Below are 20,802 nucleotides of genomic sequence, written 5' to 3' on the forward strand. Positions count from 1 at the left end.
ACACCGTCATCGTTGACAGAAAGCAAAACAGCCACAAACCCCTTCAGTATCAGGAGGGTAACCTTTCCAGTTCCCCTTTGAACAGAACATCGCATTTGAACAGAACAGAAGAGTAACGACAAGGTAAGATTTTAACTAGGCCTACCAAATAATGTATTTAACTGATTTGTAACATTTCATTTAGGATTTTCTCAACACCGTTGAGTTATGCAGAAAGCTAGCCTTGACGTTCAGTCCTAGTTATGTCACGTGCTCGAAACAAGTGCAGTAGGCTCCCGTGTTAGTCACCTTTGAACAGAACAGCAGGAACTGACCCGTAACTGTGATTCGGAGTTTATAAGCTTTAAACGACTGTAGCTGAGAGAAACATTCCCAACACGAACTATTAACGCCTATTCACACATACCCCCCCCCCCCCCATGAAATAATCATAACAATATTTTCATGTATTTTCAATACTGGAACGCAAAGTTTTTGTAGGCCTTCTGAAATGTTAAAAGAAAGAGCAACCATAGCAGCCTACCTATAAGCTTTGAGTAGAAAAGGACAATGAAATGACCTCCAGAATCTGTCTCAGTAGGGCTAAACGTCAATTCAAGACATTATTCAAAGTATAACAAGGTGATAATAGTTGCTGTAACATTTAGGACGTAGGACTGTAATAGCGTATTTTAATAAATACGCTACAAAAGTATGTGGACACCCCTTCAAATTAGTGGATTCGGCTATTTCAGCCACACCCGTTGCTGACAGGTGTATAAAATTGAGCACACAGCCATGCAATCGCCATAGACAAATATTGGCAGTAGAATGGAAGAGCTCAGTGACTTTCAACGTGGCACTGTCATTGGATGCCACCTTTCCAACAAGTCAGTTCATCAAATTTCTGGGCTGCTAGAGCTGCCCGGTCAACTGTAAGTGCTGTTATTGTGAAGTGGAAATGTCTAGGAGCAACAACGCAGCCGAAAAGTGGTAGGCCACACAAGCTCACAGAACGGGACTGCCGAGTGCTGAAGCGCGTAGCGTGTTAAATCGTCTGTCCTCAGTTGCAACACTCACTACCGAGTTCCAAACTGCCTCTGGAAGCAATGTCAGCACAATAACTGTTCCTTGGGAGCTTCATGAAATGGGTTGCCTTGTCGAGCAGCCGCACACAAGCCTAAGATCACCACGCGCAATGCCAAGCGTTTGCTGGAGGGGTGTAAAGCTTGCCGCCATTGGACTCTGGAGCAGTGGAAACACGTTCTCTGGAGTGATTAATCAAGCTTCACCATCTGGCAGTCCGACGGACGAATCTGGGTTTGGCAGATGACAGGAGAACGCTACCTGCCCCAATGCATAGTGCCAACTGTAACGTTTGGTGAAGGAGGAATAATGGTCCAGGCTGTTTTTCGTGGATCGGGCTCGGCCCGTTAGTTCCGGCCCGTTAGTTACTTTTAAATAAATTTGCAAAAATGTCTAAAAACCTGTTTTTGCTTCGTAATTATGGGGTATTGTGTGTAGATTGATTGAGGATTTTTTTTTACATCCATTTTAGAATAAGGCTGTAACGTAACAACATTTGGAAAAAGGGAAGGAGTCTGAATACTTTCCGAATGCACTGTATATTATTATTATTATTATTATTATTATTATTATTATTATTATTATTTCAGACGTGTTTGTGACCTACAGTAATATCTCCTACTGTGAAATAGATGTCTGCCCCCCTCGGTCCAGACATGCCTATGCCAGTACCTAAACCACGGGCTTGCTACAAGCGGTCTGGCGTGAGCTTACAGAGCCAGCTGTCTTCTGAGCGGTGAGTGATCCTCGTGATGTCCACTTGTTTTACCAAACACCTGATACGTTCTTGGGGATTGTTTTCTAATTCTTTGTTTTTACACTTGTTTTAAAGGGATTTGATACATGATACACCTGATACGGGAATTCATAGCAAAGGTAGGCCCTGGTGCTTATCATGATAACAATGACAGATTTATAATAATAAAGATTGGGACTAGATATACATTTGAAACAAGATTAGTTTATATTTTATCAGGCTAAACAAGATTTGTTCCGTGCAAGTCATAAAATAGTCTTCCCCACTTGTTACTCAAGGTCAAGGAGCTCAAGGAAGTCAAGAAAGTGCATACTATGTGATACTGAGCTGGAGTCCAGTAAAGCATTCCTACAGCTAAACATAGCTTCAGTGTACTGTCACAATAGCAACACAAGAAAAACTGGTTTTGTCCTGAACACAAACACTTGTGATTCAGAGACAGACTTCTGAAATACTTTTTTCACCAGACAACACAGCATCTTTTACTGTACACCATTTTATCTTGGTTTCACAGGTATTCCACCCGCAAATGATTTGCAGGCAGAAAATGAAGACAACCCTGCCATTATCCTAAATAAGCCTCCAGTCAGTCCTGCCATTACCAGTCCAGCTGACCAGAATCCAAGCCAGCGTAACTTCCCTCTCTTCAGATCTGATTCTGGAGGGACTCCATCTTACCCAGTACTGGACAGTAATGAGCCAGATGGACTCCTTGACAGATCTGCCTGGTTGTCCCTCTCTCCACACAGTCCGGCTGCAGATACTGACCCCTACGTCAGTCCGGCTGCAGATACTGACCCCTACGTCAGTCCGGCTGCAGATATTGACCCCTACGTCAGTCCGGCTGCAGATATTGACCCCTACGTCAGTCCGGCTGCAGATACTGACCCCTACGTCAGTCCGGCTGCAGATACTGGCCCCTACGTCAGTCCGGCTGCAGATACTGACCCCTACGTCAGTCCGGCTGCAGATACTGACCCCTACGTCAGTCCGGCTGCAGATACTGACCCCTACGTCAGTCCGGCTGCAGATACTGGCCCCTACGTCAGTCCGGCTGCAGATACTGACCCCTACGTCAGTCCGGCTGCAGATACTGACCCCTACGTCAGTCCGGCTGCAGATTATGACCCCTACGTCAGTCCGGCTGCAGATACTGACCCCTACGTCAGTCCGGCTGCAGATACTGACCCCTACGTCAGTCCGGCTGCAGATATTGACCCCTACGTCAGTCCGGCTGCAGATACTGACCCCTACGTCAGTCCGGCTGCAGATACTGGCCCCTACGTCAGTCCGGCTGCAGATACTGACCCCTACGTCAGTCCGGCTGCAGATACTGACCCCTACGTCAGTCCGGCTGCAGATACTGACCCCTACGTCAGTCCGGCTGCAGATACTGACCCCTACGTCAGTCCGGCTACGGATACTGACCCCTACGTCAGTCCGGCTGCAGATTATGACCCCTATGTCACTGTCGTAGCTGACTGGGAAAAAGACCCTGGATCCGGATCTGAATCGTCCATTGATGACGATGCCGTTACTGGAGAAATAAAGAACCCATCCCACATGAACAAGTGAGTATCAAAGGACAGGTGCAAAAGCATAGGCCACAAAACTAGGACATGGCTAAAGGCAGGGAAGAACACTACCGCTCAAAAGTTTTACAACACCTACTCATTCAAGATGTTTTCTTTATTTTTGCTATATTCTACATTGTAGAATAATTCCATATGTGTTATTTCATAGTTTTGATGTCTTCACTATTATTCTAGAATGTAGAAAATAGTAAAAATAAAGAAAAACCCTTGAATGAGTAGGTGTTCTAAAACTTTTGACCGGTAGTGTATATCAATGTATTTAACTACATGTAACAAGATACAGGTCACACGAACACGAATTGGTGGTAGAAATGTTGAAATGGCTTTGTGTCATTCTTCTATGCCTCTTACAGTGTGGCGTCAGGGCAGGTTTGTATTGCTGTTGTCCCCAGTCGAGAAACCTATCAACCTCCTGTGGACAAGGAGTCTATGCAGACCAGACCTATCAAACAGAAGATCCCACGGTACGTCACAGCACCCCATCACAGCAGTCAGACAGACAGGAAGTTAACAGACAGCCTTCATGGGGAGTTCAATTAGAGTAAAATGATACCTAATCAACTGAGATTTTAAGATAGTCACTTACCAATATTGATACAATTTCAATGGGTTTTCAATATTATTGCATGGTTTTAAGGCTATGATAGAATTGAAAACCAATTGAAATTATAATTTCGGGTGTGGCTCACTTGGCAGAGCGTGGCACTTGCAACACCAGGGTTGTGGTTTTGATTCCCACAGGGGGACCAGTATGAAAATGTATGCACACACTACTGTACGCCGCTCTGGATAAGAGCATCTGCTAAATGACTGTAATGTAAATGTAAAAATGTGTCGCCGGATCAAACATGGAACAGTAGCTATTTGATTTTGAGCTTGATATACTTGTTTGTCTAATCACCTTTGAACTCTACAAGTGCCTTTGTTTACCTATTCAGATCACTGTTATTACACATGCCTATACTTCCTGCTTCCTCCCCACTAAGAATGTTCTCACCTGCGTAGCAGTGCTCTGTGCAAGATATGAAGTGTGTTATGCAACAGGCGTCTTGTAATGAACCCATGAGAAACTGTACAAGCAGTGGGTCTGTATTAAATGTGTAGCATATTTGGTCAAGATAGCTGCCAGTTAATGAAATATTTGTCTCTGTCCACAGTGCGGCCACCATCCGTGTCAGCAGGAGAAAACAGGCAGCAGTGAGTGGTGGTGCTACCCAGGTAGCAGAGTCCTCTCGTAGGGAGAATGTGGTGTCCCGATCCAGCTGGCTTGATGTATGGAAAGGCCGCAGGTAATGTGGGACACTGTGGGTTATATGTGCTGTTACTGTTCAACAACACCTTACTGAAATCACACTCTCTGATATGACATTTCAGATTATTTTCCAAATGTCATTGCCTAATTTCTATGTATTTGAAAATGGTTCCTGAAGGCACAATGTTCTGTGGGCCACCCTGGATGGACCGTTGGTATCACTTTGGAAGAAACGCACAGTGAGTGAATTTCTAGCACCACCATGGTCCAATGGACCCTTAATTTTTGACTAGAACTAAGGCATAATGTTGTTATAACATTATTGTCTCTCCCAGGCTATGCCAGTGATCTGTATCTCACACTATTCCCTATTTTTCTGTGCTGCAGGACAAGTTCACAGACTTAGTGTTCCATGTGTCAAGCATCACCAACGTCTGCAAGCAGGACAAAGGACGCTTCTCCCTTTACTTCCGCAAGAAGCACTTTGAGTTCATGGCGCACAACGAAGGTGAGCTGCTGATGTATGTTGACTCTCTTTCTGGTTCCTACTGTTTTTGGTGCTTTGCCCTGTCTCTGAGCATCTCCACTCCTCTCTCCCTGGTCTCAGCGGTGCAGGAGGGCTGGGTGACGTCCCTCCTGGCCTCTCGTGGATGGGACCCCGCAGCCCCTCCGGAGCAGCATGGAGCCCTGACCATGAAGGACCCTCGCAGCAGCAGAGTGTACGCTGCCATCTGTGGACACAACCTGTGGATCTACAACAATAAAGAGGTGATGAAAGGAACAGGGCTCTGCTAAGCTCCACCACTATGTGATTGTTATGACGGTTCAGGAGGATATCTTCAGTGTATTTTGTGTTGTTCAGTTCATGTTATTTGTGCCATGCAGGACTTCCAATTGGGGGTTGGGATGACCTATGTGTCCATGAACGTGGCTTCAGTGAAGCAGACTGGCCGTCATAACTTCTGCCTCATCACACCGTACAAAACCTTCAAGTGAGTGTCCGTCTCTTAGTCTCAGCCCCAGACTCAGTCTCAGCCCCAGTCTCAGCCCCATCCCCAGGCTCTGCCCCAGTCTCAGCCCCAGACTCAGCCCCATCCTCAGCCTCAGCCTCAGCCCCAGCCCCAGCCCCATCCCCAGGCTCAGCCCCAGTCTCAGCCCCAGCCCCAGGCTCTGCCCCAGTCTCAGCCCCAGACTCAGTCTCAGCCCCAGTCTCAGCCCCAGCCCCAGGCTCTGCCCCAGTCTCAGCCCCATCCCCAGCCCCAGTCTCAGCCCCAGCCCCTGCCTCAGCCCCAGCCCCAGCCCCAGCCCCAGCCTCAGCCCCAGTCTCAGCCCCAGCCTACACTGCTGCCTTCAACCAGCAGAGGACAGTGTAGTTAATCAGATTTTTGTTTAGATCCCTTCCAAACTTGTGTAATTACACAATAGCTCTTCTATCAGAGTATCCCAGTGTCTGGGCTGTGCATGTGAGCGCCTTGCTTTACTACTGAGAAACATGGTCTTTGTATCTCTAGTTTCTCCACAGACTCGTCGAGGGAGCTGGCCGTGTGGCTGGGGAGCCTGAATCAGGTGATCCTCAGTGCCCTGTCATGCAGCGAGGTGGCCCACCGACTCTGGGCCAACCCATGGAACAAAGTGTGTGCCGACTGTGGCAGTGCCAACCCTGAGTGGGCCTCAGTCAACCTGCTGGTGGTCATCTGTGAGGCCTGTGCAGGTGAGCTGGGACTGCGGTTAGACTCAGGATGTGTACGGACTGCTCTGTATGACCTATGTTAATGCTGTACCTATTGTTTCTCTAAGGTCAGCATCGCTCTTTGGGCATCCATGTCTCCAAAGTGAGAAGCCTGAAGTTGGACAGTAAAGTGTGGACCGAACCTCTGATTCTGGTGAGATGACTTTCCCTGTAACAGTGCTGCAGTAAACAGTGAATTCGGAAAGTATTCAGACCCCTTGACTTTTTCCACATTTTGTTACGTTACAGCCATATTCTAAAATGGATGTAAAACATTTATTTTAGAAACCAAAAATGTCTTAATCAATCTACACACAATACCCCATAACGACAAAAAAAAGAAGCAATTTTAGCATATATATTTTTTAAACTCCGGAAATATCACATTTACATAAGTATTCAGACCCTTTACTCAGTACTTTGTTGAAGCACCTTTGGCAGCGATTACAGCCTTGAGTCTTCTTGGGTATGATGCTACAAGCTTGGCACACCTGTATTTGGGGAGTTTCTCCCATTCTTCTCTGCAGATCCTCTCAAGCTCTGTCAGGTTGGAGGGGGAGTGTGGCTGGACAGCTATTTTCAGGTCTCTCCAGAGATGTTCAATCGGGTTCAAGTCCGGGCTCTGGCTGGGCCGCTCAAGGACATTCAGAGACTTGTCCCGAAGCCACTACTGCATTGTCTTGGCTGTGTGCTTAGGGTCGTTGTCCTGTTGGAAGGTGAACCTTCGCCCCAGTCTGAGGTCCTGAGCGCTCTGGAGCAGGTTTTCATCAAGGATCTCTCTGTACTTTGCTCTGTTCATCTTTCCCTCGATCCTGACTAGTCTCCCAGTCCCTGCCTCTGAAAAACATCCCTACAGCATGATGCTACCGCCACCATGCTTCACCGTAGGGATGGTGCCAGGTTTCCTCCAGACGTCACACTTGGCATTCAGGCCAAAGAGTTCAATCTTGGTTTCATCAGACCAGAGAATCTTGTTTCTCATGGTCTGAGAGTCCTTTAGGTGCCTTTTGGCAAACTCCAAGCGGGCTGTCATGTGCCTTTTACTGAGGAGTGGCTTCCTTCCGTCTGGCCACTCTACCATAAAGGCCTGATTGTTGGAGTGGTGCAGAGATGGTTGTCCTTCTAGAAGGTTCTCCCATCTCCACAGATGAACTCTGGAGCTCTGTCAGTGACCATCGGGTTCTTGGTCACCTCCCTGACCAAGGCCCTTCTCCCCCGATTGCTCAGTTTGGGCGGGCAGCCAGCTCTAGGAAGAGTCTTGGTGGTTCCAAACTTCTTCCATTTAAGAATGATGTAGGCCACTGTGTTCTTGGGGACGTTCAATGCTGCAGAAATGTTTTTGTACCCTTCCCCAGATCTGTGCCTCGACACAAACCTGTCTCGGAGCACTACGGACAATTCCTTCGACCTCATGGCTTGATTTTTGTTCTGACATGCACAGGTGTGTGCCTTTCCAAATAATTTCCAATCAATTGAATTTACCACAGGGGGACCCTAATCAAATTGTAGAACCATCTCAAGGATGATCAATGGAAACAGGATGCACCGGAGCTCAATTTCCAGTCTCATAGCAAAGGATCCGAATACTTATGTAAATAAGGTACAGTGCTATGAAAAAGTATTTGCCCCCTTTCTAATTTTCTCTGCTTTTGCATATTTGTGATACTGTGTCACGCCCTGACTCTGGGGACTCTTATTTGTTGAGTCAGGGTGTGATTTTCTATGTTGTGTAGTTCTATGTTTTCTATCTAGTATGTCTAGATCTATGTTTGGCCGGGTGTGTTTCCCAATCAGAGGCAGCTGTCGCTCGTTGTCTCTGATTGGGGAGCATACTTAGGCAGCCTATTGGCACTAGTGGGTTGTGGGATCTTGTTCCGTGTGAGGTTTGTTGTGTGTACCTTAGGACGTCACGTATCGTTGGTTTATTGTTTTGTCGTTGTGTTTATTCGTTAAATAAACATGTATGCATATCACGCTGCGCCTTGGTCTGACCCGTCTATGAACGAACGTGACAGATCTTCAACCAAAACCTAATATTAGATAAAGGGAACAAAAGTGAACAAATAACACAACAATTACATATTTATTTCATTTATTTCATAAACAAAGTTATGCAACACCCAATTCCCCTGTGTGAAAAAGTAATTGCCCCCTTACACTCAATAACTGGTTGTGCCAACTTTAGCTGGCGAAAACCAAACACTGCATTCCACAGTAAGAACATCATACCAAAGGTCAAGCATGGTGGTGGTGGTGTGATGGTTTGGGGATGCTTTGCTGCCTCAGGACCTGGACGACTTGCCTTAATAGAAGGAACCATGAATTCTGCTCTGTATCAGAGAATTCTACAGGAGAATGTCAGACCATCCGTCTGTGAGCTGAAGCTGAAGCGCAGCTGGGTCATGCAGCAAGACAATGATCCAAAACACACAATCAAGTCTACATGAAAATTGCTAAAAAGCAACAAATTGGAAGTTTTGGAATGGCCTAGTCAAAGTCCAGACCTAATCCCAATTGAGATGTTGTGGCAGGACTTGAAACGAGCAGTTCATGCTTGTAAACCCACACGTCACTGAGTTAAAGCAGTTCTGCATGGAAGAGTGGGCCAAAATTCCTCCACAGCGACGTAAGAGACTGATCAACAACTACAGGAAGTATTTGGTTGGAGTCATTGCAGCTAAAGGTGGCACAACCAGTTATTGAGTGTAAGGGGGCAATTACTTTTTCACACAGGGGAATTGGGTGTTGCATAACTTTGTTTATGAAATAAATGAAATAAATATGTAATTGTTGTGTTATTTGTTCACTTTTGTTCCCTTTATCTAATATTAGGTTTTGGTTGAAGATCTGATAACATTCAGTATCACAAAAATGCAAAAGTAGAGAAAATTAGAAAGGGGGCAAATACTTTTTCATAGCACTGTATTTCTGTTTTTTTATTTTATAAATTTGCAACAATTTATTAAAACCTGTTTTTGCTTTGTCATTATGGGGTATTGTGTGTAGATTGATGAGGGAAAATGTAATTTAATCAATTTTAGAATATGGCTGTAACATAACAAAATGTGGAAAAAGGGAAGGGGTCTGAATACTTTCTGAATGCACTGTATGCATAACCAAATACAGAACATCTAAAGTAACGTAATGTGAAAATAGGCACTGCTAATAACTGATGTGTTCTCTTTCCTCCATAGCTGTTTGTCCATTATGGGAACAAAGCAGCCAATGATGTGTGGGGTCACAACGTGCCGGGTGCAGAGCAGATTCTGCCAGACTCCTCTGTGGAAAAGAGAGGGGACTTCATCAAGGCCAAGTACACCAAGGGCCGATACAGATGCACCCATCCGCTAGCCTCCAGCCAGAGACTGCTCAACCAGGTCAGCAAACCCCAGCCCCAGTCTCAGCCCCAGTCTCAGCCCCAGTCTCAGCCCCAGCCCCTGTCTCAGCGTCAGCCCCTGCCTCAGCCCCAGTCCCAGCCCCTGCCTCAGCGTCAGCCCCTGCCTCAGCCTCAGCCCCAGCCTCAGCCCCATCCTCAGCCCCATCCTCAGCCTCAGACTCAGCCCCAGTCTCAGCTTCAGCCCCTGCCTCAGCGTCAGCCCCTGCCTCAGCCTCAGCCCCAGCCTCAGCCCCAGACTCAGCCCCAGTCTCAGCCTCAGCCCCAGTCTCAGCCCCAGGCTCAGCCCCAGTCTCAGCCCCAGTCTCAGCCCCAGCCCCTGTCTCAGCGTCAGCCCCTGTCTCAGCGTCAGCCCCTGCCTCAGCCCCAGTCCCAGCCCCTGCCTCAGCGTCAGCCCCTGCCTCAGCCCCATCCTCAGCCCCAGACTCAGCCCCAGTCTCAGCCCCAGCCTCAACCCCAGTCTCAGCCCCAGCCTCAGCCCCAGTCTCAGTCTCAGCCCCAGCCCCAGCCCCTGCCTCAGCCTCAGCCCCAGCCTCAGCCCCATCCTCAGCCCCAGACTCAGCCCCAGCCCCAGCACCAGCCTCAGCCCCAGACTCAGCCCCAGCCCCTGCCTCAGCCTCAGCCCCAGCCTCAGCCCCATCCTCAGTCCCAGACTCAGCCCCAGCCCCAGCACCAGCCTCAGCCCCAGACTCAGCCCCAGTCTCAGCCCCAGCCTCAGCCCCAGTCTCAGCCCCAGACTCAGCCCCAGCCCCAGCACCAGCCTCAGCCCCTGCCTCAGCCCCAGCCCCAGTCTCAGCCCCAGCCTACACTGCTGCTCTCAACCAGCAGAGGACAGTGTAGTTAATCTGATTTTCGTTTAGATCCCTTCCAAACTTGTGTAATTACACATTTGTATGCATCCTATTCTGATTCCAATCAATCCTCAAAGATAGGACAATAGACCTAACCCTCCCAGGGTCTGTACAGGACAAACTGTGCTGAATGATATGCGTTATTGGTTGTTACGACATCCCCTCACCCTGTGTCCTCCAGAGGCTGTGTGAGGTGGTGTGTGGCCCTAATGTCCCAGAGACCATGTCATTGCTATGCTCGGGGGCCCGGGTCTTGTGCCTCTCAGGGGACCCTCAGTGCCCCTCGCCCATCTCCCTGGCAGAGCGGGCTGGACAGGCCATGCAGACGGAACTGCTCAGACACAACGAGTACACAGGTACTGACATCAGGGGTCCTCTAAGATCCACAGGTACTGACATCAGGGGTCCTCTAAGATCCACAGATACTGACATCAGGGGTCCTCTAAGATCCACAGGTACTGACATCAGGGGTCCTCTAAGATCCACAGGTACTGACATCAGGGGTCCTCTAAGATCCACAGGTACTGACATCAGGGGTCCTCTAAGATCCACAGGTACTGACATCAGTGGTCCTCTAAGATCCACAGGTACTGACATCAGTGGTCCAGGCTCTAAGATCCAAAAGATCTGACCTGATTGGTTGAAATTAGTGAAAGAATGATCTGAATTTGGCTGCCTGTGTAAATGCAGCCTAAGATCCACAGCACTGCAGTTGTTTTGTGTCTTTGCGTAGTCTCAACTTGTCACTTTCATGATATCAGTCAGTACATCACAATGTCTGTCTTGTTCATCATGCTTTCAAATATCTGTTTGTTTTCTTCCTTTACAGAGGCCCCTGCCTATGCTCATCAGGTGCCCAGCAGAGACCCTGCGACCTCTGACCCCCCTTCTGCTGCAGGTACCCTTATACTATGGGCGCATTCACAATAGCCTAAAATCCTATCGTTTGATATAAAAGGGGACTTCTTAATGGGTGTAAAACTGTGTATGTGTGTGTGTGTGTGTGTGTGTTTGTGTGTGTGTGTGTGTGTCTGTCTGTGTGTGTGTGTGTGTGTGTGTGTGTGTGTGTGTTTGTGTGTGTGTGTGTTTGTGCGTGTCTGTGTGTCTGTGTGTGTGTGTGTGTGTGTGTGTGTGTGTGTGTCTGTCTGTCTGTCTGTGTGTGTGTGTGTGTGTGTGTGTGTGTGTGTGTGTGTGTGTGTGTGTGTGTGTGTGTGTGTGTGTGTGTGTGTGTGTGTGTGTGTGTGTGTGTGTGTGTGTGTGTGTGTGTGTGTGTGTGTGTGTGTGTGTGTGTGTGTGTGTGTGTGTGTGTGTGTGTGTGTGTGTGTGTGTGTGTGTGTGTGGCAGTAGAGGAGGAGCTCCATGGGAAGTTGGAGGACGACCGCTTCCTGTTCTCCCAGGAGAATGACTCTGCAGCCTGTGATGTTCTGGACCTGAGGGAGGTCATCTCCATCTTCCACCGCTCCAACGGGTACTGCAACCTTATGATGTTAACATTGTAGGAGACATTTCATATCCATATTTAAGATTTGATATGTTTTAATACTGTTTATAAGATATAAGGGTGATTGTTGATTTCCTCCTCCCCACAGATCGACTCATGAGTTTGAAATGGTGACTCTGACGGACCAGTTGGTGTGCAGTGCTGACACAAAAGAGGATCTACTCAATCACCTGCTTCATATTCTCAGGGTAAATGTAATAACAGCTGTGTGTTTATCAATTTGGAAGTATTAAGGGCTGTAGGAACAGGGTTCCATACGCTGCTTGATAATACAGGCCGTTGTGTCAACTTTCCTGAGCAGAGAGTAGGCCTACAGATAACACAGATAGATAGAGTAATGTGGGTTAGAACTGATCATATGTTCTCCCCCTACCAGGTGGTGTTGCCCGGGCCCATAGATGAGGAGGAGCTGGACGGAGTGTTTGCTGTGTCCCGGGTGTCCCTGAGGGAGGGAGGAGGCCTGCAGCACACTGAGGTCTGGGCAGTGCTCCGTGGAGGTCAGGTCCTCGTCTATCCTACTGACCAGCAGCGTCACCGAGAGAGGCTAACACTCAACCTTGAGACTCAATACAGTGAGTCACACCTCCCCACATCTCATTGTCTGCATGTTTACAAAACATGATGTTTCTCTACATGCCTTAGGCAGAGGAGCAGAAGTTTCATGATAAGGTAATATGACAGTGTTCTTTTCTGCCCACAGAGATAGATTCCTCTGAGAACACCATAGAGCTGGTCACTGGAGAGAGGTCAGTACAACAGGAACACTTTGTTATAACAAGTTACATTCTCTCGTACTTGATGTCAAAGTACTAGGCCTCCCGAGTGGCGCAGTGGTCTAAGGTACTACATCGCAGTGCTAGCTGTGCCACTAGAGATCCTGGTTTGAATCCAGGCTCTGTCGTAGCCGGCCGCGACCGGGAGACCCATGGGGTGGCGCATAATTGGCCCAGCGTCGTCCAGGGTAGGGGAGGGAATGGCCGGCAGGGATGTAGCTCAGTTGGTAGAGCATGGTGTTTGCAACGCCAGGGTTGTGGGTTCAATTCCCACGGGGGGCCAGTATGAAAAATTAAATAATGTATGCACTCACTAACTGTAAGTCGCTCTGGATAAGAGCGTCTGCTAAATGACTAAAACATTTTTTTTTAAATGTCATAGCAATGGTTCCCAAAACGTATTTCAGCATATGTCGTTCAAAGGCTGGTGTCCAATGAATCTATCGCTTGCTCTCTTCTTCCTGCTAGAACCATGTCCATGCAGTTTGAACGAGACCACAGCTGTCAGTCCTGGCACACCCTACTGAAACAGGCAGTAACCACAAAGAGGAAGCAGCGCCCATCACTGTACGAGCTGCCCCCCAACAGCAGTGGCAATGTGCCCCCTGCCATTGAGAGGTGTATCTCACACATCACACAATATGGTGAGTGCCAGCTACAAGCCATTTGAGACTGGAACAAGTGTTGTAGTGATCTGGATAACCATTGTCCGGCAGGAACATGAATTCTCACAATTGTACAACTGGTTCATCTGCTCTGCTCCTCTCCTGTCTCCCTCCCAGGCCTGAAGGTGGATGGGCTGTACCGGCGCTGTGGCTTGGCCACTAAGGTCAGCAGTCTGGTGGAAGCCCTCAGCAGATCACCTAAAACTGCCCCTCTGGAGAAAGGTGAACAGGGTCTCCTGGACGCTGCATGTGCCCTGAAGCAGTATGTCCGCCAGCAGGTGGTGCTGATCCCTCAGACACAAAGGGAACTGTGGGTCGAGGCTGCAGGTACTGTCCTTAGCATCTTAAACAACCCCGGGGAAAATCTATTTCCTTGATTCCTCGCGTCCTCTCTTCTCACCTTTTTCCCTCCCCTCTGACCTTCTCATTCATATTTAATATTTTGCATAATATTTATTTTCTTAATTTTGTTATATATACAGTGGGGGAAAAAAGTATTTAGTCAGCCACCAATTGTGCAAGTTCTCCCACTTAAAAAGATGAGAGAGGCCTGTAATTTTCATCATAGGTACACGTCAACTATGACAGACAAAATGAGGGAAAAAAATCCAGAAAATCACATTGTAGGATTTTTTATGAATTTATTTGCAAATTATGGTGGAAAATAAGTATTTGGTCAATAACAAAAGTTTCTCAATACTTTGTTTTATACCCTTTGTTGGCAATGACACAGGTCAAACGTTTTCTGTAAGTCTTCACAAGGTTTTCACACACTGTTGCTGGTATTTTGGCCCATTCCTCCATGCAGATCTCCTCTAGAGCAGTGATGTTTTGGGGCTGTCGCTGGGCAACACAGACTTTCAACTCCCTCCAAAGATTTTCTATGGGGTTGAGATCTGGAGACTGGCTAGGCCACTCCAGGACCTTGAAATGCTTCTTACGAAGCCACTCCTTCGTTGCCCGGGCGGTGTGTTTGGGATCATTGTCATGCTGAAAGACCCAGCCACGTTTCATCTTCAATGCCCTTGCTGATGGAAGGAGGTTTTCACTCAAAATCTCACGATACATGGCCCCATTCATTCTTTCCTTTACACGGATCAGTCGTCCTGGTCCCTTTGCAGAAAAACAGCCCCAAAGCATGATGTTTCCACCCCCATGCTTCACAGTAGCTATGGTGTTCTTTGGATGCAACTCAGCATTCTTTGTCCTCCAAACACGACGAGTTGAGTTTTTACCAAAAAGTTCTATTTTGGTTACATCTGACCATATGACATTCTCCCAATCCTCTTCTGGATCATCCAAATGCACTCTAGCAAACTTCAGACGGGCCTGGACATGTACTGGCTTAAGCAGGGGGACACGTCTCGCACTGCAGGATTTGAGTCCCTGGCGGCGTAGTGTGTTACTGATGGTAGGCTTTGTTACTTTGGTCCCAGCTCTCTGCAGGTCATTCACTAGGTCCCCCCGTGTGGTTCTGGGATTTTTGCTCACCGTTCTTGTGATCATTTTGACCCCACGGGGTGAGATCTTGCGTGGAGCCCCAGATCGAGGGAGATTATCAGTGGTCTTGTATGTCTTCCATTTCCTAATAATTGCTCCCACAGTTGATTTCTTCAAACCAAGCTGCTTACCTATTGCAGATTCAGTCTTCCCAGCCTGGTGCAGGTCTACAATTTTGTTTCTGGTGTCCTTTGACAGATCTTTGGTCTTGGCCATAGTGGAGTTTGGAGTGTGACTGTTTGAGGTTGTGGACAGGTGTCTTTTATACTGATAACAAGTTCAAACAGGTGCCATTAATACAGGTAACGAGTGGAGGACAGAGGTGCCTCTTAAAGAAGAAGTTACAGGTCTGTGAGAGCCAGAAATCTTGCTTGTTTGTAGGTGACCAAATACTTATTTTCCACCATAATTTGCAAATAAATTCATTAAAAATCCTACAATGTGATTTTCTGGATTTTTTTTCCTCAATTTGTCTGTCATAGTTGACGTGTACCTATGATTAAAATTACAGGCCTCTCTCATATTTTTAAGTGGGAGAACTTGCACAATTGGTGGCTGACTAAATACTTTTTTCCCCCACTGTATATATTTTTTTACCAGTTACAAACATAAGAACAACAACTTACAGACGCACACAAACAATGACTACATCTCATCTGCCCAGATCCACATGCTCACACCCCCATACCTAGTACCTGCATTATTGTTTGCCACCAGTGGAGGCTCCTCAGAGGAGGAAGGGGAGGACCATCTTCCTCAGTGAATTTCATAATAATAAAAATAGTGAAACATTAAAAAGTTATCCTTTTTAGATAAAACTATACTAAATATATTCACGTCACCAAATAATTGATTAAAACACACTGTTTTGCAATGATGGTCTACAGTAGCCTCAACAGCACTCAACAGCACTCCACAAGCAAATGTAATCAATTTTAGAATAAGGCTGTAATGTAGCAAAATGTGGAAAAAGTCAAGGGGTCTGAATACTTTCTGAATGCACTGTAGGTAGATCATGGTAGATAACTAGCTATCATGGCCAGATTACATGGCAAGTTTTTTTTTTTTTTTATGTAATATTTGAGTCACTCAGACATATGAACACGCAACATAAAACATGGCAAAATGTGTAGAATTGCAGGAAATTAGCTTTTAAACTGTAAAATGTTCTCTCCGCTCCAAGGCAAAACATTTAGAATTTCAGGAAATTAGCTTTAAAACTGCACTATTTTCTCTCCGCCAACAAGAGGAGTGTGAACAGTTTGGGGTCGCGAGGTAGGGGTTTGTTACTATGCCGATTAAATTACAATATCCATCCAGATCTTTGCCACCTAGGAAATTTGTGTGACCGGACCTTCTCAAATAGTATTGGAGTAGCACTGATCTAGATGAACAAACCCTGCTACAAGTGGTTCAATACAAGCTGTACTTTGAGTAATGGGGTTCTCATTCATTGCCTTTGTCACCATAGCCCACACGGAAGAGACCCTTAGGCTGGCTGCCTACCGCAGACTACTGAAGAAGCTGCCTCCTGACAACAGAATCACACTCAACGCCCTCTGTGGACACTTCTACATGTAAGAACAACACACGATCAATGATTGTAAGAATTAACAGGGCAACAAAATGAACCTGCATGACTAATGCTCATCGTTGTCAACCCCTTCTAGAGTTCAGCTGTACAGTGTAGAGAACCGTATGACAGCTCAGAACCTGGCGCTGGTGTTTGTCCCCACACTGTTCCAGGAGCTGGCCATGAACACAGACATGGTGCGCCTCACCAGAGAACTCATCATACACCACACATTCATCTTCCTGGTAAGACGCTAAACTTAATCTCTTCTGTTGGGTCATCGAACATACAGTGAGGGAAAAAAGTATTTGATCCCCTGCTGATTTTGTACGTTTGCCCACTGACAAAGAAATGATCAGTCTATAATTTTAATGGTAGGTTTATTTGAACAGAGAGAGACAGAATAACAACAACAAAAAATCCAGAAAAACGCATGTCAAAAATGTTATAAATTGATTTGCATTTTAATGAGGGAAATAAGTATTTGACCCCCTCTCATTCAGAAAGATTTCTGGCTCCCAGGTGTCTTTTATACAGGTAACGAGCTGAGATTAGGAGCACACTCTTAAAGGGAGTGCTCCTAATCTCAGCTTGTTACCTGTATAAAAGACACCTGTCCACAGAAGCAATCAATCAATCAGATTCCAAACTCTCCACCATGGCCAAGACCAAAGAGCTCTCCAAGGATGTCAGGGACAAGATTGTAGACCTACACAAGGCTGGAATGGGCTACAAGACCATCGCCAAGCAGCTTGGTGAGAAGGTGACAACAGTTGGTGCGATTATTCGCAAATGGAAGAAACACAAAATAACTGTCAATCTCCCTCGGCCTGGGGCTCCATGCAACATCTCACCTCGTGGAGTTGCAATGATCATGAGAACATTGAGGAATCAGCCCAGAACTACACGGGAGGATCTTGTCAATGATCTCAAGGCAGCTGGGACCATAGTCACCAAGAAAACAATTGGTAACACACTATGCCGTGAATTGAAGGACTGAAATCCTGCAGCGCCCGCAAGGTCCCCCTGCTCAAGAAAGCACATATACAGGCCCGTCTGAAGTTTGCCAATGAACATCTGAATGATTCAGAGGAGAACTGGGTGAAAGTGTTGTGGTCAGATGAGACCAAAATCGAGCTCTTTGGCATCAACTCAACTCGCCATGTTTGAAGGAGGAGGAATGCTGCCTATGACCCCAAGAACACAATCCCCACCGTCAAACATGGAGGTGGAAACATAATGCTTTGGGGGTTTTTCTGCTAAGGGGACAGGACTACTTCACCGCATCAAAGGGACGATGGACGGAGCCATGTACCGTCAAGTCTTGGGTGAGAACCTCCTTCCCTCAGCCAGGGCATTGAAAATGGGTCGTGGATGGGTATTCCAGCATGACAATGACCCAAAACACACGGCCAAGGCAACAAAGGAGTGGCTCAAGAAGAAGCACATTAAGGTCCTGGAGTTGCCTTGCCAGTCTCCAGACCTTAATCCCATAGAAAATCTGTGGAGGGAGCTGAAGGTTCGAGTTGCCAAACGTCAGCCTCGAAACCTTAATGACTTGGAGAAGATCTGCAAAGAGGAGTGGGACAAAATCCCTCCTGAGATGTGTGCAAACCTGGTGGCCAACTACAAGAAACGTCTGACCTCTGTGATTGCCAACAAGGGTTTTGCCACCAAGTACTAAGTCATGTTTTGCAGAGGGGTCAAATACTTATTTCCGTCATTAAAATGCAAATAAATTAATAACATTTTTGACATGCGTTTTTCTGGATTATTTTGTTGTTATTCTGTCTCTCACTGTTCAAATAAACCTACCATTAAAATTATAGACTGATTATGTCTTTGTCAGTGGGCAAACGTACAAAATCAGCAGGGGATCAAATACTTTTTTCCCTCACTGTATGAAGCAGCATGAAGCAGTGGACAGTGGACGAGACTAACCTTTATACCTAACACCATGTATTGTATTCTACAGGGTAAAGAACAAGAGTCTGACATGGAGAGTGAAGAACTCATAACAAAATTGTAGAAAAAACATATGTATATATTTGGCTTTGGCTGTCAAAGAAAGCTTATATTGGAAATATATATTTGGTTACATAGTGCCCCTTCACATGCTGCTTGTTTTGGGGTTAACGAGACCATTTTATCAATAGTAGTTTTCACAACTTCTTTGAACTACACATTTAGGCCATGGACTGGATAAACTTCTTTATTCTGCTATATTCAACTTGGGTTTATTGTAGTTTAGGTGAAATAATAACAAACCAAGCACAAATTGTTACAGCGCCTTCAGAAAGTATTCACACCCCTTGACTTTTCCACATTTCGTTGCGTTACTGCCGGAATTGAGATTTGTTGTCACTGGCCTGCCCATAATGTCGAAGTGGAATTATGTTTTTTGAAATTTTTACACATTTATAAAACATTTTAAGCATACATTTCTTGAGTCAATAAGTATTCAACCCCTCTGTTATGGCAAGCCTAAATATACTGAACAAAAATATAAATGCAACAATTTCAAAGATTTTTATAAGTTAGAGTTCATATAAGGAAATCAGTCAATTGAAATGAATTCATTAGGCCCTAATCTATGGATTTCACGACTTGGAATACAGATATGCCATCTGTTGGTCACAGATACCTTAAAAAAAAGGTATTAGCGTGGATCAGAAAACCAGTCAGTATCTGGTGTGACCACCATTTGCCTCATGCAGCACGACACATCTCCTTCGGATAGAGTTGATCAGGCTGTTTGTTGTGGCCTGTGGAATGTTGTCCCACTCCTCTTCAACGGCTGTGCGAAGTTGCTGGATATTGGCGGGAACTGGAACACGCTGTTGTATACGTCGATCCAGAGCATCCCAAACATGCTCAATGGTGAGTATGTAGGCCATGGAAGAATTTTAAGCTTCCAGGAATTTTGTACAGATCCTTGCAACATGGGGGCGTGCATTATCACATTATCATGCTGAAACATGAGGTGATGGCGGCGGATGAATGGGACGACAATGGCCCTCAGAATCTCGTCACGGTATCTCTGCATTCAAATTGCCATCGATAAAATGCAATTGTGTTCGTTGTCCGTAACTTATGCCTGCCCATACCATAACCCCACTGCCACCATGTGTGTTCACTAAGTTGACATCAGCAAACCGCTCGCCCACACGACGCAATACACATGGTTTGCGATTGTGAGGCCGGTTGGACGTACTGCCAAATTCTCTAAAATGACGTTGGAAGCAGCTTATGGTAAAGTATAAACATTAAATTATCTGGCAACAGCTCTGGTGGACATTCCTGCAGTCAGCATGCCAATTGCACGCTCCCTCAAAACTTGAGACATCTGTGGCATTGTGTTGTGTGACAAAACTGCACATTTTAGAGTGGCCTTTTATTGTCCCCAGCACAAGGTGCACCTGTGTAATGATCATGCTGTTTAATCAGCTTCTCGATATGCCACACCTGTCAGGTGGATGGATTATCTTGGCATGGTAGAAATGCTCACTAACAGGGATGTAAAGTAATTTGTGCAAATAATGTTAGAGAAATAAGCTTTCTGTGTGTATGGAAAATGTGTTATATTTTATTTCAGCTCATGAAACATGGGACCAACACTTTTTATATGTTGCGTTTATATTTTTATTCAGTGTAAATTCAGGAGTACAAATGTAGTTAAGTCACATAAATTGCATGGACTCACTCTGTGTGCAATAAGTGTTTAACATGATTTTTGAATGACTACCTCATCTCTGTACCCCACACATACAATTATCTGTAAGGCCTCTCAGTCAAGCAGTGAATTTCAAACACAGATTCAACCACGAAGACCAGGGAGGTTTTCCAATGCCTCGCAAAGAAGGGAACCTATATGTATAAAAATGTAAAAAGCAGACATATCCTTTTGAGCATGGTGAAGTTAATTACACTTTGGATGGTGTATCAATGCACCGTCACTACAAAGATACAGGCGTCCTTCATAACTCAGTTGCCGGAGATGAAGGAAACTGCTCAGGGATTTTACCATGAGGCCAATGGTGACTTTAAAATAGTTTGAGTTTAATGGCTGTGATAAACTGAGGATGGAGCAACAACATTGTAGTTACTCACAATACTAATCTAACTGGAAGAGTGAAAAGAAGGAAGC

The 20,802-nt window shown here is 46.0% G+C and overlaps 1 protein-coding gene across 1 annotated transcript; it reads left to right on the plus strand.

Annotated features, from left to right (window-relative positions):
• On the plus strand, positions 1-19,151 carry LOC311100016 (arf-GAP with Rho-GAP domain, ANK repeat and PH domain-containing protein 1-like). Its single transcript, XM_084140747.1, has 24 exons — positions 1-123; positions 1,698-1,801; positions 1,898-1,941; positions 2,337-3,393; positions 3,771-3,881; positions 4,575-4,706; positions 4,848-4,908; positions 5,057-5,177; positions 5,277-5,437; positions 5,555-5,661; positions 6,181-6,380; positions 6,467-6,552; positions 9,593-9,775; positions 10,825-10,999; positions 11,473-11,541; positions 11,988-12,111; positions 12,233-12,332; positions 12,521-12,716; positions 12,845-12,890; positions 13,386-13,561; positions 13,700-13,909; positions 16,554-16,659; positions 16,753-16,900; positions 18,631-19,151. The coding sequence occupies exons 2-24, from the start codon at positions 1,698-1,700 to the stop codon at positions 18,682-18,684; spliced, it is 3,771 nt and encodes a 1,256-aa protein (XP_083996873.1). The 5' UTR covers positions 1-123; the 3' UTR covers positions 18,685-19,151.
• The last annotated feature ends 1,651 nt before the right edge of the window (positions 19,152-20,802 follow it).

This window comes from Coregonus lavaretus (genome assembly GCF_964263955.1).
Source record: "Coregonus lavaretus genome assembly, chromosome: 24".
In the NCBI taxonomy this organism is placed as follows: domain Eukaryota; kingdom Metazoa; phylum Chordata; class Actinopteri; order Salmoniformes; family Salmonidae; genus Coregonus; species Coregonus lavaretus.

Coding starts and splice junctions, on each gene's coding strand:
- LOC311100016 (XM_084140747.1), top strand. CDS start 1,698: ATGTCTGCCCCCCTCGGTCCAGACATGCCTATGCCAGTACCTAAACCA. Junction 1,942..2,336: donor TACGGGAATTCATAGCAAAG/GTAGGCCCTGGT, acceptor TTGGTTTCACAG/GTATTCCACCCGCAAATGAT. Junction 16,660..16,752: donor CTCTGTGGACACTTCTACAT/GTAAGAACAACA, acceptor AACCCCTTCTAG/AGTTCAGCTGTACAGTGTAG.